Source organism: Mirounga leonina, unplaced genomic scaffold, assembly GCF_011800145.1.
Source record: "Mirounga leonina isolate KUSES-001 unplaced genomic scaffold, KU_Mleo_1.0 Mir_151, whole genome shotgun sequence".
NCBI lineage: Eukaryota > Metazoa > Chordata > Mammalia > Carnivora > Phocidae > Mirounga > Mirounga leonina.
This window is the reverse complement of record NW_023270377.1, coordinates 53,420,532-53,440,765: the sequence shown is the minus strand read 5'-3', so window position 1 is coordinate 53,440,765 and position 20,234 is coordinate 53,420,532. Positions and strand designations below refer to the sequence as shown.

The 20,234-nt window shown below is 41.7% G+C and overlaps 1 protein-coding gene across 3 annotated transcripts in view; it reads left to right on the top strand.

Moving 5' to 3' along the window:
* OSBPL6 (oxysterol binding protein like 6) overlaps nt 1–20,234 on the top strand; it is a 198,327-nt gene that overhangs the window by 144,729 nt on the left and 33,364 nt on the right. For all 3 annotated transcript variants that reach the window (XM_035007654.1, XM_035007656.1, XM_035007655.1), the window contains 6 exons: nt 69–239; nt 2,798–2,930; nt 10,084–10,187; nt 11,070–11,162; nt 15,557–15,631; nt 20,024–20,189. In XM_035007654.1, coding sequence (XP_034863545.1) covers nt 69–239; nt 2,798–2,930; nt 10,084–10,187; nt 11,070–11,162; nt 15,557–15,631; nt 20,024–20,189 — 742 coding nt within the window. The remainder of the gene's footprint in view (nt 1–68; nt 240–2,797; nt 2,931–10,083; nt 10,188–11,069; nt 11,163–15,556; nt 15,632–20,023; nt 20,190–20,234) is intronic.

Genomic DNA, 20,234 nt, shown 5'->3' with positions numbered 1-20,234 from the left:
TTGCCTGTGTCAGTGGTAAACCAGAGATGGGTTTCACCCTTAGGATCCCCTTTTGTTTTTTGTTTTAGGTGAAATCCCAGGACTGGTTTGATGCATGGGTCTCCAAACTGCGTCATCATCGATTATATCGGCAGAATGAAATTGTCAGGTCACCAAGAGATGCTAGTTTTCACATATTTCCTTCAACCTCCACAGCTGAATCCTCACCAGCTGCTAACGTTTCTGTTGTGGATGGAAAGGTATGACTTTGTTATATGAAAATCAGCCCAGAAATTGCTTGGGAAGGTATGCTCTCAAGACAGTAGTGACATTGGGCATCAGAGTTAATCACAAGTATAGATTAGGTAGAAATGTGGATCACCAAGAGAATTAACAGTTACTTTTCCTTCCTATGAATGGACTACATCCTAATTTTATATGACTTTGTAGGGGTATTAGGATGTAGAGTGAACATTTGGCTAAGCAGCACCTAGAAATTGGTATCTTCCTGGGTCGTAATAATAAGACCACAAAGTTTTAAAAATGCAGTCAAATGCTCTACCCCTGATCTATACCCCCGAGACCACAAAGTTTTAAAAATGAAACTTGGTTCCTTGCCTTGAACTATAATATATACATGACCCAGAGAGAGACCATTGAATTTCCCCATGAAGTTAAGGTAAATTGGCTAGAGAATGTGACCATAATATACATAGTAGACCATTTAAATGACTAGGCACTGTGTTAAGCATTTGACATTCACTCATCTCTAATCTTTAATATAGCCCAAGCTCAGAGATAGTAAAAAAAAAAAAAAAAAATGTTTTCAGAAGTGACATGGCCATTAAACAGCCAAGCCAGAATCTGAATCCTCATCTCTCTGTTTCCAAAATCCATGCCCTTCCCATTATACCAGGTCCCAGATTAAGGGAGGCTGAAGTTGTTCTTTGGGCTGTATTAAGAGTTCATCTTTCTATGCGGCTAAAAAGCTAGAGGTGTTGCCTGTTAAAAACCAAGGTGAAGACAAGAGGCAGGGGGACTGTTGTTTCAGTAATTAAGTTTTCCAAACCATAGCCACATTGCGGTGCCCAGGGGTGTTCCCCAAGCTCCCACTTGGCACCTGACACACTGAGAACACAGACATCTGTGAATAACTGGCTGCCATCAGGAGATGGGTTTAAGAACCTCTTGGTGAAGATTCTGCTTGTCTCTGTTTTCTTACTTAGGGATATATATATTTCCAAGTTTCCTTAGCATAACATTGAAAAACCTCATGGAATCTGCAAGATAAGTCAAATCAGATTAAATGAAATACTACTGTATTTACTATTTAGTATTTCAATGGAAGTTACTTAAGTAATTTTTGTTAAATCCCATTAATTGTATTTTGCAAGGCTCTCAAACCTTATTTCATTCTGGTTATAGCCTTGCCAAGGATTGTTCAACCAACGTCCTCCTCCTAGGAACAGGGTATTGGTTTAGCCCTAATACTAACCAGTTCTGAAGTGAAAAAGGAGGAACCAGGAGGTCAGAGGGTAGGAAATAGGGCACTTACTGAGGGACCCAACACAAGATGACTAAGATCGTCCTCTGGTTTCTCTGGGCCCCCTGTGTTCTCGCCACAGAATAGAATGAATCCCAGGATTCGTCCCAGCTAAATAAGAAATATATCCCAGATAGATATTTTAAAAATAGGAATGTTTCATCCTTTGGTTCTGCTTCTGCCTGCATCTTGGGCATAGACTATTGATAAAAGATACATTATTTTCATCCCTTTTATTATTTATTAAATAACTTGGGTGATAGCCAAAGAGAATGGAGAACTGAAACCAATTCCTCCCCACTGTTTGCCTTGGAATAGGAAAGCCCTTCAACTCTGGTTTTCGTAGAAGATCTATTGCTGTAGTTATGAATGACACACCTCTAAGATCAAACTTGGTGAAAGATTTCCATTACATTTCGCAAAATGCAATAAAGAGTGAAGAGAGCTTTTTATCCCTTGCCTTGCATTCTAAGTATGAAATTATGAGACTCCTGAATGCTAATTGGTTTGTGGCCTTGCATGGGTAATAAATAAGTCTGGGTTTGCTAAATATGTGTATCATTCGCTTCGTGATGATTTAGAATAGACACGATCAATTATAATTGAATATGAAAGCCAAATATGGAGTTTTAAAGTTGTTTCAGCTTTTTCAGAAGTAAGCTTCTGCTCTTTCAACTAAGTGTTCACTGAACTCACTGCATTATCTCCTTACCTCCTGCAACTTTATTTCACATAAATTCCCTTTACTGGAAAGTCTGTCAGCTGTGGGTAATAATAATTTGCTGAGAATGCCTTTTTATATATTACAATTTTTAATATGCATTTAAAGCATTGCAAGGTTGCTTGATGGTGGGTAATGTATTTAGGAATCACATGTGGCTGACGGGGCCTTGAGCTGACAGTAAGGGAACAGAGAGCTTTTGGGAAGGAAAGGCCTTCAATCATGAGTTAAAAGTAGCATAAGGACCCTATGTCAGATACAACCCACTGAGCAACTTAAACCCCTCGAGCTGGCAGGCCCTTAAGAGTATGAGCTATCCCATACTTAAGTGTTGTCCCCTTCCTTGCATAGTGGAGATAGCCGCTTAATGAGTGTTACTCTTTATGAACTTGGGCTTTGCTGAGCATGGACAAGTTTAGCCTAGAGGCTTCTTTTGTATTTCGAGTGTGCCCTTTCTTCCTCTCTTTTCTGATGTCACTTTTTAATACAAATTTTAAAACTCACTTAAATATACTGTTTCTGCTCACCCGTACACTCCCCTTTGTTCATTGTAGGTGCCACCAAACAGCTTTCCGTGGCAGTCCCCTTTGCCATGCAGCAACAGCCTCCCTGCAACCTGCACGACGGGCCAGAGCAAAGTGGCAGCCTGGTTACAGGACTCGGAAGAAATGGACAGGTGTGCCGAAGGTTAGTTCTCGCCCCCGCTGGGCTCCCAGGAGAAGCCGACGGACGAAACAGAAAGGAGAGCAGTGAATCGTGGCCGCTGCACCTCGCCCCCTCCAGCCTCCTCGAGCCTCCATCTTTCCTTCTTCTTACTGTTCCACACCAGACCCTGCCCCTTCCCGTGACCCCAGCTGCCTCCTACCTATGCCTTCTCCCGCACCCTTACCCCTGCTGCGGCTGCTTCCACCCTTCCCCTGCCCTGCACCCCCTTCTGCCCTGCCGGCTCACCTCACCACCTGCTCCCTTCTTTCTTCATGAGCCCCCCACTCCCCAGGCCCTGCGGGCGGGGGATCTCAAGGCCAAGCGCAGCCCCCAGAGCGCCCCCACGCTGGATCTCCACTGTTGCCGGGCCCCTTCTCCAGCTGCCTCTCCTGCTGCTTCATCTTGCCCTTGAATAAGTGTGTCTCCTGACGGCCCACAATAAGCCGATCAATGATGTGGCACCTGCTCTCCACAGTTCCCTGTTACTGGTGTTGCACTCTGTGTCCGTTGTTAAATATTCTGAACTTAGACACAATGTCCTCACCCTGCCGTCGCTGAGCCTCTTACTCTCTAGAAACTTTGCTGCTCCCTCATAATTAGCCCGAGCATTTTGGTCCAAATGGCCACACACCATGTCCATTCTAGGAGCTAGTTTTCCTTTGACCTTCAAAACTGAGAAAACAAGGATAGCATAGCAAGTATTTGATAATGCTACATTGATTTAATTTTTTAAGTTATTTTGTGAAGATATTGGGCCTAACTTATTTTTATTAAATTTTTTTTCCTTTATGAGATGATGGTGAAAGTAGATGTTAGAGTATTTTCTTATGTCCTTAGTTTAAAAAATTGAAATTGCGGGGCACCTGGGTGGCTCAGTCGGTTAAGTGTCTGCCTTCGGCTCAGGTCATGGTCCCGGGGTCCTGGGATCGAGTCCCACATCGGGCTCTCTGCTCAGCGGGGCAGTCTTCTTCTCCCTCTCCCTCTGCCCCTGCTTGTATGCTTCTCTCTCTCTCTCTCTCTCACTCTCTCAAAGAAATAAAATTTTAATAAATAAATAAAAGAAACATTGAAATTGGGCAATACATGTTGATCCCAACCACAAAAAATATTTTTTTTTTGCTCTGCATGTGCATGAACTCAAAGTCTACAGCATTTTGCTTAGTCCTTGCCACATCCCAAACTCAATCTTTGTGTGAAAATATGATTTTAAAAGGGGTGTTCTATGCATAAAGCTGCCATTCCATTAAAAGGGTTTTACTTGAACGTATTCACACAACACGCAGACATTCGAGTACGTGAACTTCGGGTTGGGGAAAGAAGCTGGGCCTCGCTTTCCTAAAATGCCACAGTTTCACCCTAGCAGCGGTCCTCGACAGTTCAGCCTGTCCTCTGACTTCTGCCGCCGTCCACACACTCGCGGCATGGAGCAGGTTTGGGACCACACACCGGGACAAAATCCATTCTTCTGACCCAAATGAAGAGACGTTGGTGCCCCGGCTGGTGGGGGAGCGAGGGTGGCTTTTGTCTCCGTGTGCTTCAGACTACTCTGTGGCCCATCCCTTGTGCCTGCTGCTGTCCTGTGTCAGGGGTGCTCCTTCTTCTCCCCATCCTGACTGCTCTACCCGTGTCCTCTGTCCTGACTTCCCGTCTCCTTCAGCAGTTAATGCAATAATTACCCCCTTCGCCCGGGGACAGCCTCTCTCTTTCATTCACTTCTGCCCCTAGACTCCAGCTTCTCTCCATAATTTGATGTTTGCCCTTTCCGCTCTATGAAAAAGGCATTCTTGGTAGCAAGGCACCGTCCGATTTCCACTCGGTCCTCAGACCTCATCCTCTGACCTGCCCTGGGGCCCCTTCTCGAATGAGACTTCTCCCTTAGGCCCCATGAAGTTTTCCTTTTTTCTCCAGCCGCTCCCCCGCTGTTTCATTGGATTCGCATCTGGTCGCCTTGGCTGTGGGGATGACCAAGCTTGAGTCTTCTGCCTTCAGCTTCCATAACAGTGACTGTAGTTGACTGTGTGCTCGTTATGCACCAGACATTGAACTGAGCGCTTTACATGTATGGTTCTCTGTAGATCTTCACAGGAGCACCAGACAGGATTATGAACCCTATTTTTAAAGACAGGCAGACCAATACTTAGGTCAAATAACTAGCTCATGTTACACAGCAAATACTTGGCAGAGCTGGAGGGCTAACCCAGGCCAACTAGATTCTAATGACTGTGCTCTGTGCTTCAGAGATGACAGGTGTGGTCGTAGTTCCAACTCAGAAAATCTCTGTTTGATGATACAGCAGTGATGGAGATGACGGGGCGGGCGGGGGCAGCGGCGGCTAATAGGCATCGGGCACTCTGCAACAGGAACTCTTGTGGGTGTCTCATATGCAGCAACTCATTCAGTCCTCTCAAAGCCATTTTACAGGGGCGCCTGGGTGGCTCAGTTGGTTAAGCGACTGCCTTCGGCTCAGGTCATGATCCTGGAGTCCTGGGATCGAGTCCCGCATCGGGCTCCCTGCTCGGCAGGGAGTCTGCTTCTCCCTCTGACCCTCCTCCCTCTCATGCTCTCTGTCTCTCATTCTCTCTCTCTCAAATAAATAAAATCTTTTTTAAAAAAAAAAAAGCCATTTTACAGGTGAGAAAACTTAGGTACAGGGAAATCAACTTGCTCCGACCCAAGTTCACCCACTTGCAGCAGTGGACCTGGGGTTCAAGTGTGGGCAGTCTGGCTCCAGAGTATATGCCCCGTATTCCTCACAAAAAGACTGAAAGCTGTCTAAATCTCAGCTCCACGTGCAGCCTGGGCAGCCTGCCCACCGCCTCTCCTTGCTGTTGGCCCTGTCGGTCTGTACTCTCTGGCGCGCCCCCTCCTCGGCCTGCCTGAAACCAGCCTGTCTCCTCCCTGAAGTGGACCCAGCTGCGCAGTTTCCCTGTTTTTGTCACTGCTGCTGTCCTGACCACCCCTGAGACCTCAGAGGATCTTTGACCGCCGCCCCTCCCCAACGCTGTTGTTCATCTAGCCGCGACAGAGTTCTGTTATTTTTCCGAAAACACCCACACCCTCATCTGCCCTTCCTCTCAAGTGTCTGCCGCCCAATCAGACCCAGGCTCTGGTGGGTCAGCAGCCTCTGGCTGGCATTCTCATCCTCAGCCTCTTGCTCTGCTGCTCCATCTCTCACAGGCTCGTGGGGCCTTGCTGTTCTTGACCGTGTGGGCAGCTCTGGGCCAGCAATTAGCAGGACGCTGCACTCGGCCACCAGGCGTAGGCATCACTCCTCCCCACTTTGCAGATGAGGAAAGCAAAATGCGTGCAGGGTAAGGAATGTGCCCAGGATTGCACAGCCGCCCTGGGGGAGATGTTTGACTAACCCCAAAGCCAGCTCTTTGTCCACTGATATTTCCTTAAGTAGCTTTTATGCAAAATTCCCTTCACATGGTTCTCCGTGGGCTCTGCGGCTTTAGCCCAAACTACTTAGCCCGGTACTCAACATCCGCCTTTCAGCTTTTGGGCCCTACCTGCCCTTTCAACCTTGCTTTCCGTTGGCCCCACTGAACGTATTTGCTGTTTTCTGAACATCCTTGCATATCCCCTTGTCTGTGCTTTCGCACAGGTGGTTCTTTCCCTCTCTGCCCTTCTCCACCTTTCTCTTTTGCTGAATCCTTTCCATCAATCCTCCAGCCCTAGAAAAGATTTTACTCTCTCCTTTGAGTGTGCTCTGATGACTTTAAACCATGATAACTCTATTTTCCAGACTCCCATGACCCTTTTCTTTGGTGTCTCCTGATCATTGTATAGAGAGTTCTCACTATTGAGGTTTGTATTTCAGAAGTTCATCATGTAGCATCTTCTTGAACTCATAGCATATCTGATTTATAGTTTTAATACCCAAGGTGGCGAACCATTCATAGATCTGAACTTACATCAGTCCAGATCTTCTCAAGTAGGCAAGGGAATTGCTTGGCTCCCACGGAGACAAAATGTTAAATTAGTATTGTGTATGCCACTTTGAAGATGGATACATGATTGTTTAACATACAACATGTTTGCATTTTTTTTCCAGGATGTAAATTCCATGAATCTTACTTGGTTGTGATAATCCCTGTACTTAGAATTAACCTGGGTACACAGCATCTTCCATCAATGGTACCTAAATGAAATAATAAATGGATAACTTTAGATATACCCTAATTTATTTAACCCTTCCACAGTTGGACGACTCATTTCTTTCTGGAACAAGATAGGGCATGATGGGAAAAAAAGTAAATTGTTAGATTTGTTTTTAACTGTTCACCATTCTGAACTATCTCAGCAGTTTTTTCTTGGCATGGTTTTTCCTTTTTCCTCATCTCTAAAACTAGATTTCATCTTAATTTAAAGAAATTCTAGAGATTTCTTTTTTTTAAAGATCTTTTTGTTGCCTTTGGCAAGTCTTTAGAATCCTTATGTACATCTAGACACTTAGGCAGGCAGTGAAGTCCTGCCCAGGATTTCATCTCTTCCACGTTTCAAGCAATAGAAGTGGTGGGGACGGGTGTGGCTTGCTCCAAGGGAAGGTGATTACACATGGTACGGCCCGTACTCACAGAGTTTCCTCATCTACCATCTCAGTTGCTACTCTAAGCTGGGAAGGGAAGAGAGGCATATCCTAATGTCACCAGGAAATGCAAAGTCAGTCCTTGTCTCCTGACTCTTAACTTTAGGTCTTTTGCTCTTGAACAAGTTCATTTACGAGGTTCTCTTTCCATTCTGTTAGGAAAAGGGTGGATATTATTGTGACGGTTCGAAGCCTCGTTTCCAGATTGCTCTGCTACCTGTGTACACCATTTGTGTACGTTAGTCACACTTATTAGGAAGCATGAATGTAATAGGCACGAGATAGAAGGCTTGATGCATGGGTAATGTGAAATAATGTCCCTATTAGCGTGGTACTTATGACACAGTTTTGTTCTTTAAAATGCAAATTAAGGGGCATCTGCAAGGCTCTTGGGCTAAGTGGCTGACTCTTCATTTTGGCTCAGGTCATGATCTCAGAGGTCAGGTGTGGCACCTGCTTAAGATTCTCTTTCCCCCTTTCCCTCTGCACCTCCCCCTCCCCCAATCATGCATGTGCCTGCTGTCTCTTTCTAAAATAATAATAATAATAATATGCAAATTAAAAGGTAGGCCCTTTCTAGCTAGCCCATGTCCCTCCTCCTCTTCCCTCTAACCCTCCTTCCTTCTTTGTACTACTTTCTTCCCTCCTAACTTTCCTTTCGTCCTCTGTATTTTCTACCCTCCTGAGCCACTTGACTTTGTTTTCTTAGGGAAGAGGATGGGGACACAAGGGCATGGCCTCCCCTGAAGGTGGAGGGGGTGGTGGCAGGGCTGTCTTCATCAGTGCTCTCCTCCCACCTCCACTGGGTTCCTCTCTGAAGGAATGGCCACTGACGGCCAACAGTTCTTGGAAGAACAGCAGTAGCGCTTGAACAGCCCACCCGGACTCCATCCTGAGGCAGATGCTGTAGAGAAGAGGGGGGACCTGGATATGGCCTGGCCCTAAAATTGCTGCTACCCTGTTCTCCATAGAGCATGCAGTGATTGGCAGTCCTGGAACGACCCTTGTAGCAGTTACTCCTCTGTTTTTATATCCCACGAAAAAGTCAAAAAGTCAAAAATCCCTGAGATGCAACTACCTATGTTATTTGGCCCAGCTTATCTTTAGCCATATTTAAAGATTGATTGATTGATTTGAAAGAGAGATAGCATGAGCAGGGGGAGGGGCAGAAGGAGAGGGAGAGAGACTCCAAAAGCAGACTCCTCGCTGAGCACGGAGCCTGACGTGGGGCTCAATCCCAGGTCCCTGAGATCATGACCTGAGCCAAAACCAAGAGTTGGCCCCACTTAACCAACTGAGCCACCCAGGAGCCCCTAGCCATATTTAACAACAATATTTTGCTGCCTATATTGTATCTGTAAAAATTCAGATCCTTGAGATTTAATGAGAAACAAATAATATAAATGAAATTTTCACCAACTCACCACATATTGTAACCACCTTATTATATAACACATTTATAGACGTGCCCTATTGCAGTCTCTTTATAAACAATACACATGCAAAAGTAATCACATGACTACTGGCATGTTCTAAATATTTGATAATTGTGTGAGTGATACTACTAACTCAATATTCTTGACTATATTTAATTTTCATTTACTAAGAGTCAGTTTTTAAGAGTGATATTTTATTATACAAATCTTTAAAAATTCTCTTTTGTTCAAATACAGCTAAAAATTAAAAATAAAATTAAAAGCCATTTCTTCATGAAACAATTCAAACAGGATATGTTTCATGCCCAGGTGACTCTGATCATGCTGGGCCAGGGAACATACTCTGAGAATCTTTGGTTGTGTTTAGTAGAACATCCCTCATAGATTTTTTTTTTTTAAAGATTTTATTTATTTATTTGAGAGAGAGAGTGCGTGGGCGCGCGGGCCTGCACAAGTGGGGGGGAGGGGCAGAGGGAAGGGGAGAAGCAGGCTCCCCACTGAGCAGGAAGCCTGACTCAAGGGCTCGATCCCAGGACCCTGGGATCATGACCTGAGCTGAAGGCAGACGCTTAATGACTGAGCCACCCAGGCACCCCATCCCTCATAAATTTTAAAGAAATCATTCATTGCAACATTGTTAGTGATTGAAATCATAGATAAATGTGTCTATCTGACTTTGCAATCCATCTTATTTTTCTGAACTTGACTTTGACTTCATCCAAATTCTAAGCAGCCACCTTGTAAACTATTTTAGGAGTAGGTGGACAGGTTCCTAAGAATAAAACCATAAAACTACTGAAGTTCCCTTGAGTGTGGTTTCTATGTGCCAAGGGCCACCAGAACAGGAAAGCGAGAATGCACAATGTCACTGAGATTGTAATAGCTAGCTGTTAATTTGTAAGTAGGCTTTCAACTCATTAAATAATCAATGCTTTTAAGGTTCTAAACCAGAGAAGGGTCTGTTTTGTTTCATTTGCCAGTACCACCATTATATAAACATGGATATACCTAATCATACTTGCCATAATTGGGATTGACTGTCTTTTATTACCATCACTGCCTGTCCCTGCCCAGTTCTAACCTATTTTTTCTTTCTGATTTTTCTTAGACCTTGCACACTGCCAGTCAAACCTTGTGGAACTTAGCAAACTCCTGCAAAATTTGGAAATACTTCAGAGAACTCAGTCAGCACCTAACTTTACTGACATGCAGGTAAACATTACCGAGAGGACATTAAGACATTAATGCAGAATTTTTACTGGATTGTTTTATGAATATATAAGGTAACATTTAAAGGGAAATAACTACAACACAGATTAGTTTATATTCTGGAGTTTTTCTTAATATTTTTGAATTCTTGGTGTCGTTGTGTTAAGATGTCTATTTTGAAATATTTTACATTTAAGTGTAAACTAATAGAAATAAATATCTGAATTATTCTTCCATGTTTGTATTGCATTAGAAATGATAGCTCTGAAGATATAACTTAGATATAGATAGATAGATAGATAGATAGATAGATAGATAGATAGACAGATAGATACTTTGAAGATATAACTTAGATACTCTCAGAATTACTGCCATTTTTTTTTAAAGATTTGTTTGAGAGAGCTGCGTGCGCGCGCGCGCGCGCACACGCACACACACACACACACACACGTGTGAGTGGGGGGAGGGGCAGAAGTAGGAGGAGAGAGAGAATCCCAAGCTGAGCATGGGGCATGGAGCCTGTCCCTGGGGCTGGATCTCACGACCCTGAGATCATGACCTGAGCTGAAATCAAGAGTCAGCTAGCTGCTCAACCCACGGAGCCACCTAGGAGCCCCACGGTCATCTTTTTATGTAGGAAAAAAGAATGCTAAAAATCTCTAATCCTGTTTTCCTTTTGTATAGCAGACAAATATATTTTATGACTAAGTTCTTACTTCTGCTTTTGATGTCCACTGTGCATCAGATATGACTTTCCCTCCTGGCTGGTGTGCTTTAGGTGGCTAACAACGACTCTTTACTAACTTGCTGTTCTCTTTGTCTATATCCGTAACATGTGTGTGAACTTAATAATACTTGTTGCTTTTAACTATTTGTGTAATGTAGGCTAACTGTGTAGATATTTCAAAGAAAGACAAGCGGGTCACAAGAAGATGGAGAACAAAAAGTGTCAGCAAAGATACAAAAATACAACTGCAGGTACAGACTTTTTCCCTTCATTCATATTTTTATATGCTTTTAAGATATTAGTCTTTATATATCAATTGGTGGAGGTTAAGGAGTCTAAAGCAGCTGACCTGCTTTAAAGCCTGTGTTTTATAGACTGAGTTGTACTATCTAAATTCGGGGGGAATCTACTCTTCTTCCTCTGGAATAAGTAAAAATAATTTAAAAGAAAGGTTAAAATTATTTAATATGGCTACAAAGTAGCATTTTCATTCTCACTTACCACCGTTGAACTGTTAAAATATAATTTAACAAAAAATTAGCTTAAAAATCAGGCTAAAAATCCAGTGTGTTGTAATGAGCACTCATTTATATGTACTAGATCTTAAAAGAGCCTTTTCTGTAGTAGCTTTGTTCAAAATTTTATATATCAATAAAAAGACATGAGGGCTGCAAAAGATTCGAAGTCGGCAAACTCAGGTTCTAGGCTAATCAACTGTGATTTCCTGGCAGTATAATCTTGTGCATTTCTGTTAAATTTTCTAGGCTTCCATTTGCTCCTGGGTAAAGTCATGGAATTAATTTAATGATCTCTGAATTCCCTTTCAGTTGTAAAATTCTATGATTCTTCAAAAATAGATATAATTTGGTCATCAAGGATCACTTTTAAAATCTGAATTATGAAAGTCTTAATGACTCATGATAAATTTACTTGAAATTTATTTTAAATAAGTTATTTATTTGAAATGAGTAGTTTTAAATTTTTAGAGTAAGAGCATCTTAGGTTGTTAGTGCATTGCAATGACATGAAATATGATAAGTGCCTGAAACCTCTTATGCCATAAATCATATTACTTTCAGATCTTTAAACAAGAATGTTTACTATTCTGATCCTAGCTATATATTATTAAAAAGAAAAACTCTTGCCCTGCACAATCAAAATCAAACTTAGGATTTTGCTTTTCTTTTTATTACACTATAAATCAATTTATATTCTAATACAAAGGTAAAAGTAACTATTTTCCAGAATTCTTCAGTGTTCTCTGAAGAAATAAGAACTCCTTCATTCTGATTGTATTGATATTCTTTGTGTTGTAATTCTGAATGTGTAAATAACAAACTCCTTGTTGCTTTGCTTTGCTTGCTAACTGATATATTTGAAAATAAATTTCATAAACGCTAAAGATTCATGTTTTTCTGGTTAGGATGTCTACATTCTATGAACACAATTTATAGTGTTCCTTCAGCAGCTATGTTTTTGTGTGTTCTCTTCTATTCAGAACATTAATGCTACAGAGACAAATGTGCCAAATGACTTCACAAAAAATTTACCTAAAAGTGCTTTGGGCCATTTCATTTGTTTGGGGCATGTGATTGTCTAGTTTTGTGGGGCTTTTTAAAACATGATATCTATGGTTATCATAGCCAAGAAAAAAAAATATTATAAAAATAATTGAAGGCAGCCAACGTCATAAGAACATATACATTTGTAGACAGATATTCTTTCAGTCTCGTTTTTCTAAGGTAGGACCCTGAACAGATTGCCATTCACAGCTGTTGTCTCGAACAGGTTGGTTTCTCCTCAGAAAATGTGAGCACGGTGCCCCTGGCCGGCCTGCTGGGGCTACAAGGCCCACCGTGGCCCTCATATCGCTCCATTTTTTCCCAGAGGAAACAGAATGCAGCTAGAATAGCCCTTCTAGTCATAGGCTTGCTTTTCTATATGAGAAGGTTTATGAAGATTTTTTTGAGTCATCAGAAGAAATTGTTCAAAAAACAGGAAAATATTTTTCATTCATACTTTTGCCACATATTTGGGTAGTTTGTTTTTAAATTTTTATTGATGCTGTTTTGCACTTTTTTTTTTTTTTGCCAAAGAGTAACAATACGGCCCTTGTGATTCTAGTTTAATTATTTTTGAGGGAAATTGAAATCACCTATTCCCCACACTCAAAGAAAACTTTAAACTTTTGCAAGAGAGATTTAGTTCTACCTCCAAGTGGAAATCAACAGACTTGGGGGTGGCGGTGAACTATTTATTACTCCCAGAGAAACCCTGCTTCCACTTAGACTGGTAAAACAAAAGGTATTGTAGGGTGAATCCTGCAGAATTTGGTACTATCCCTGCACCTTCTCTGCTCACCCAAACCAACAGGCCTTCTCAGAGCCCTTAAGATGCTCATTCTTTATCACTGGGAAGTTACTTGGAAGTTTCTTCAACATGCACACTTGGCTGGGGATCCATACAATCAGCCAGGGATGCCTATGGCCAATATAAATGTCTTTACTCATTATTATTTTCCTTACAGAAAGGCATAGCATTTATTTTTATTTAGTGGATTAAACCTACCTCCTCCGTTCTCCTACCCTAATACCTGGGTTTTTCCCTCCTTGACCATTGGAACCCCATCAGAGGGTGCCAAGTATTTGTTTTGAGCCCATAATCGTCTCACCACTTGAGCCTCCTTCTCTACCGTCCCTGTTGCGGCCAGTTTGAGAGGCGTTGTAGTGAGCGGGCTCATGGTTCATCCCTTCTGTTGTTGGTAACTTGGAGTTCCACCAGTCATTTGTGGAGGCACCCAGACTGTCCTGTGGTGGTCGTGGTGGTTCGTGTTCCTGTTCTTAATGATACCGTTTCACTGAGCTGTGCATCTGGCATTCTGCAGTAGTTGTTATTTTGAAATAATCATAAAATGGGTCCTTTAAAAAATTGACTTCAGGAGAATAGAAATGAAGATCATGTTATTCTATATGTTTGGTATCTTATTCTTAACATCGGTTAGATTGTGCTATTGATTTGAATATGAAGGTTACATTTTAGAGCCACATGGTCATATTCCTACTAGAAACCATTGAGAAACTAGCTTCAAAAATCCTTTGTGTAATTCATTGAAGGCATTTGTCCCAGAAAGCTCTCTGGAGAGTACCTTTTAGAAAAAAAGGACTTTCTCCCAAACTTCAAATTTCCGGTTCTAATAACAATCTCATTATCATCATTACACAGTAACCGTTGGACTGTGTTTCCAGTGAGGTAAAGGAGGGCAAGAAGGGAATGATTGTGGAAAGGGTTGCTATGAATGAGAGAGCTACTAGGTTTCCTACAAGATTAATAGCACAAATTAATACTAGAGCCCTAGTTGTTGGAGAGAATGAGCAATAGCAGAAAGCAGGGAATAGCAGATACATGGTCAGATATCATTCCTGTGTAACTGTTCTAGATCTCACAGATGCTCAAATTATACTGAAGGGCAAAAATAAGTTCTTTCTCCTTTAACTTACTGCATTAAGCATGAAGGGATTTTGTATAGAAAACTTTTTGTAGAAAACACATTGTATATATGTGTGTGTGTACAATAAACATATAATGCATGCAGAAGACTTACGAACATGGAAGAAAAATGTGAATGTAATGGGGAAACTTTGAAGAGAATTGGAGTTATAAGAATTTAAAATATTTTTCTGTTCCAAAAAGACTAAAGCAGTCATGCTGCTTTTGCTTAATCTCCACTGTTAAGTGACCCTATGTACATCTCAGTTCATTGGAATTGAACTTACCGTTCACAACCACGAAGAGCGAGGGTCTGTCACATGGACAGACGTAAACTTGAGTAGTTAGAAGGAAATATCATTATCCCATGATCCCGTCCACCAAAAAGAGACAAAAAAGAAAGCTCTCGGCTTCTCTGCTGGTTTATGCATAGGTGCACATCATTATATGAAGCCTCTGCCTTCAGGGTTCCCTAGCTGCTTTTTGCAGGCATTGTCCCAACACACTGAGGACATTGAATGCTTTTTCCCCTATGCTATGCGGACTGGTTTCCTCCTTGGAGAATTCTCCAACCTGAAAATCCCAACACCATTCCTAATGTTGAATCCCAGAGAGCTTTCTAGCAGGTAAATAAATGGGACGTCGAAGATTCCTGGTACCCTTTCCCCTGTACTTTTTCCTCCCAGCAAGAAAGAAAAAAATTCTGCCTGGCTAACGGGAGACTCCCATTACAACTTGTTTGTTTTAGCCTTTGCACATTATTTAATCATTTTTCCCGAACTTACTTTTATCTTTGCTTCCATTGATTGAATGCCTTTGATTTCATATAACATGAAGAAAATGATATGCACCTTTATTTTACTTTAAGATCACAAGCTATTATTCATCAATTCATGACTTCCCATCTCCTTTTGGGGTGGGGTCATATTCAGCAACTAGACGTAAGTGTCTGGGGGTTCTGCAATGAGGACAGTGAGCTTTTCTCCCAGCGAGAATGCCCCTTCGAGCACTTTTCAATGCTGTGATTGAGGGAAAAGTCAACTCCACTTAAAAACTCTCCCTTTCCCTTGTCTGATGATCTTTTGTCCTCCCGCATCCTGTCCTCCCCTTCCCCGGCCCCTGCTCCTCTCCTCCCTCCTCTTCTCTCATTCACTGTCAGGAAGGGCCATCTGTGAAGGGCCAGTTCAGCACCACTCGGCGCCGGCAGAGGCTAGCGGCAGCAGTGGCTACAACAGTGAGTGGATTTCAATCTCAAGTGGACATTTAATAAGAATGAGCAACTCGGTCCAAGTGGCGCCTCCCCTGTTCCCGTGGTGCCGTTTGTGTGCAGTGGCATTGACTGTAGCCCCCTCCCTTTCTGGCACAGCTTTCGCATGTTCTCTGGCTGTCTCTGCATGGCAGGTGTCGCACATGGGTATTCGTGTTTGCAATGGAAAATGACCCCCTAACCCAGTTCTTCTTCTGTCAGTGTAAGAAATAATGCAAATGCAAGGTGGCAAAATTGAGTACGGCTCCCTATGGTGTGGAATTTCCTAAAATTATATATATATATATAATATATATATATAAATTTTTTTTTTGGTCATACTGATATTGGGACCTCTGCTAACTGATTTCTGTTTTTCTAAGAAAAGTCATGTTACTACAGACAAAAATTGTGCTTTTTTTGTAGTATTGTGATTATTTGAAAAGGATGTGAGAATAAAGAAAAGAGAGGGTAAGAAAAGGTGAATTTTGATGTCATCTCTAAATGGCTACCCAAATTACACCTAGCAAGGGAACAATTTTCTGGAAAGAATATTGAGCTGAAAGTCAGAAAATATGTAGTGTGGAAAGGAGAAAACCCCCAAGTTAAATGGTGTTTAATATATAGCTAAGGTTTATTAGGAGGGTAGGGCAAGTATTGAAACAGATAAGACAAATAACTAAAATTTTAAATTGAGTAGAAGCTGTTTAGAATAGTGAACGGTGCATGCAGAATAGGAAATAGAATGTGTAAATGCAAGAACCCTTTGCTGGATAAAAGCAAATCATAATACTTGCTTAATCATGACATCCTGTCAACTTTTTAAAATACAGAATACTAAGTTCATAGCAATCATGGATGTTAGTTTTTTTGGCTATTCGTATTTTCTGAATTAACAATAGTCTTGCTCTTGCTACTGGTGGAATATACTTGAAGACTAGAATTGCTGAAAAATACGAAAAGGTTTTGGTTTCACTGTAAGAGAACGGATACTCATGAGAGGATTGTTGGTTTTCTACTTTTGATTAATAACTGGCCCTTGCTTTATATCTCGCTGCTTAGCTGGATTTTTTTGAGAGAGAGAAAATTGCTTTTGATTATGAAATGAACCAGTGACTTGGAGTTTATTAAGGGAATTGATTCTTAAACTCACAGTTTTATGAACATTTGAACAAATTCATGAAATTGATATCATGATTAGTGTTTCTCTTATGCTTGTATGCGTAATATATGACACTGACATGGTAACTGGTCATGCCAATAGATATATGTAAAATTAGTTAAGTAGTTCTTAACCTTTCATTGATAAAATTCAGAAATCCAGATGATTATCAAAGAACAGTATCTCAGTATGGAAAGGAAAGGTCAGTCATTTTGTTAAAATACCTATGTTTCCTTAAATAATGTACTTCTGAGAAGGCATGCAGGGAAGCGATTGTGTTTCTATTTCTACTGTGTTCATTTTTTAATTGCAGATACATAGAGTGAATACAATAAAACTGGGATTAGAAACTATTTGAATAGAATGGGTTTTTATATATATATATATATTTTTTTTAATGGAAAGTAGAAAAGAAAAAGCTTTTAAAAGAGGAGAGTATTAATGCCTATCTCCCAGGGTAGCAGTGATCACAGAAGTTAAGAATAACTTCCAATAATTCCAAGCATCTAATGAGGAAAGTTGGCAGCATCTAGTAATGTATTCATAGACAACCAGAGGGAATAGTTACTCTAAACCCTTTAGGATTTATAGCTTTAACTCCATAGCAAAGAATGACACCATCTAGCAGGAACTTTAGCTTGCCCCCTCGGCCCCCTCACCCCTCATTCACATCTCAAGTGACCTGACACTGGTGACTCAGCCCCCCTATTTCTCCTGGTGCAGTGTTCCTCTTAATCCCCTGCCTTCCTTCTTCCCAACACTAAGTTTCCCATACATTTTGAGCCTATCCTCTCCAGCTCGGTGCCTTTTACCTAGAATTATTGCAAATGACTCCTAGTTACTTATTTTCCTCCAGTGAGGAGGAGACCGACTCAAATATCTGGGGCAGCTGAGACTGCTCCCAAAGAAAAATGCACCCAAAGGAGATGTTTCAGAGATTTATTCTTTTCGATTCTTAGCACTAGAACCCAAAATGGCTCACTTGCAACATCAGCCAGACCCAACAGAATAGGGGGTTGGAAAAAGAGACACACTGGCCCTGCCCCCACAGAAGAACACCAAGGGTCCCTGTGCAATCAGTTCTCTACACGAGGATCCCTGTACACATAACGCAGAGGAATTACAGCAGGAGACTTTTCAAATTGGCTCCATATGTTGTATATGCTTAGTATCTCTCTTAGACCTGCTTTTGTGTGTCCCTTTCTCATTCATGTTTTCTTTAATTTGTTATTATTTATTTATTTATTATGTTACGTTAGTCACCATACAGTACATCATTAGTTTTTGATGTAGTGTTCCATGATTCATTGTTTGTGTATAACACCCAGTGCTCATTGCAATACGTGCCCTCCTTAATACCCATAACTGGGCCAACCCATCCCCCCATTGCTAAATTTCAGTGCCACAGTTCCAATGTTGATCCATTTTTCTCTTATAACTTCTTTGTAGACAGGTGTTAAAAGCACCTTCTAACATCCCCATTCCAAACTGCAGTTATTAGTACCAGAATATTCCAAGATCAGGCTTCCTCCCTGGCACAGGATTTCAGGGAAGCCTTGGACTTCGTTCCTGAGCACGGTGTAAAGGCTGCATCCAACATTCAGGATTCTTAAGTGCAAACAGTGAGACCTGTAGACAGCTCCCACCTAAGCCATCACTGACAGAAGACCTAGCTATCCCTTAAATTTTTGAATCCCATCATACCCAAATTGATGAACAAAAAACTGAGTAAATAACTCTAATTGAATGCTGAAGAGGCATGACTTGTCAGCCAGCTCTCTCCATCTCCTCCATCTATCCTGTGTATCCTCAGTACGCAAGTACATGCTCCTTTTTCCTGTTCTATCTCTCTCTCTGTCTCTCCCCCTGTCTCTTTCTTTCTTTTTTTTTTTTAAAGATTTTATTTATTTATTTGAGAGAGAGAGAGAGCGCACATGAGGGGGGGGAGGGTCAGAGGGAGAAGCAGACTCCCCGCTGAGCAGGGAACCCGATACAGGACTCGATCCTGGGACTCCAGGATCATGACCTGAGCCGAAGGCAGTCGCTCAACCAACTGAGCCACCCAGGCGCCCTCCCTGTCTCTTTCTATCTCCCTCTTCCTCCCTCCTCACCCCTCCTCCACTTGCTCTCTCTTCTTCTGTCAGGAAGTTTAAAGCTCTATCAAAATAGGGGGGAAAAAAAGGAAGTGGTTCTGATATACATCTGCATCAGACAAGTGTATTTCCTGCTAGCTAGAAGGTGTGAATTACCCCTTAATTTATATAAAATTCAGCTTGTGGAGGAAGTCTAAGAGAGATTCATGAAGATAACTGAATGAACATCTGTGCAGTAAGAATTAGGGGAGGTTACTGGTAATCTGATTTACAATAGGAATTGGTATTCTCATTTTCCAAGAATGTTTGGCTGATGCCATTTATAATGGTCAGGTGTAACCTTCTAGAAGGAGAGGGAACGGTGCTTTGTCTCCACCCATCACAATACTAGCCCAGATCCAGTGCAGGCAAGAAAATACCTCTAGCCATTTGGGAAAATCTATAGTAATATGACTTTTTTTACTTAGTGCTTTTCAATATTGGCCATTTCATAAGCCGTGTTTGTATGTGTAACAGTGTTTTATGTAACATACAAAGGTAAACGACAGTAATTTATATCATGTATATTTCATTTACAAATATTTTAATAAATCAATTTCAAATTTAATTGAGTCTCTTTAAGCCATGACTATATTTACTGTTAAACTTGTTCATGTTTTATCCAATGGCCACGGAGCAAGTAAATCTTCCTTGAATTTTTTTTGCCTGTTCCGTAATCTCCTGCTCCAGGCTCAGAAACAAGTGAGCATAAAAAGTCCTCTGACACGAGTACCCAGACTTTGTGAGAGTTCCAACTACTGTTTCCTGCCAGTGATTTTTTAGATCCAACTGTGGGTTCAGAGCTGGAGCTTATCAGGGATTCTGTCTTTCCTTCCTGTCGTTCTATAGTCATCTCTCGCTGTAACAGGGAAAAGCCAGTGAGCCCACAGCAGTACTCGATCTACTCTCAGAACTGAGAGTTCTTCCCACTTCAACCACCTGCCAACTAAACGAGTACTGAGTGTCTCTGGGCGTGTCATTCCAAAGGGACCTAGTATTTTGAAGAAGGGACGCCATCTTTCCTACGTACGAGAATGTGGACTGCTGTCCTGTTGCTCTTTCCTAATTTGTGCTGTCCCCTTTCAGGTCCCTTTCAGTGCTACCATGTCACCAGTCCGCCTGCACTCCTCCAACCCCAACCTTTGTGCAGATATCGAATTTCAGACTCCCCCTAGCCACCTCACCGACCCTCTGGAAAGTTCAACGGATTATACAAAGCTTCAGGAGGAATTTTGTCTAATTGCACAGAAAGGTACAGGCAAATACAACGTGTCCTTTAGAGACGTTCTCTTCTTTG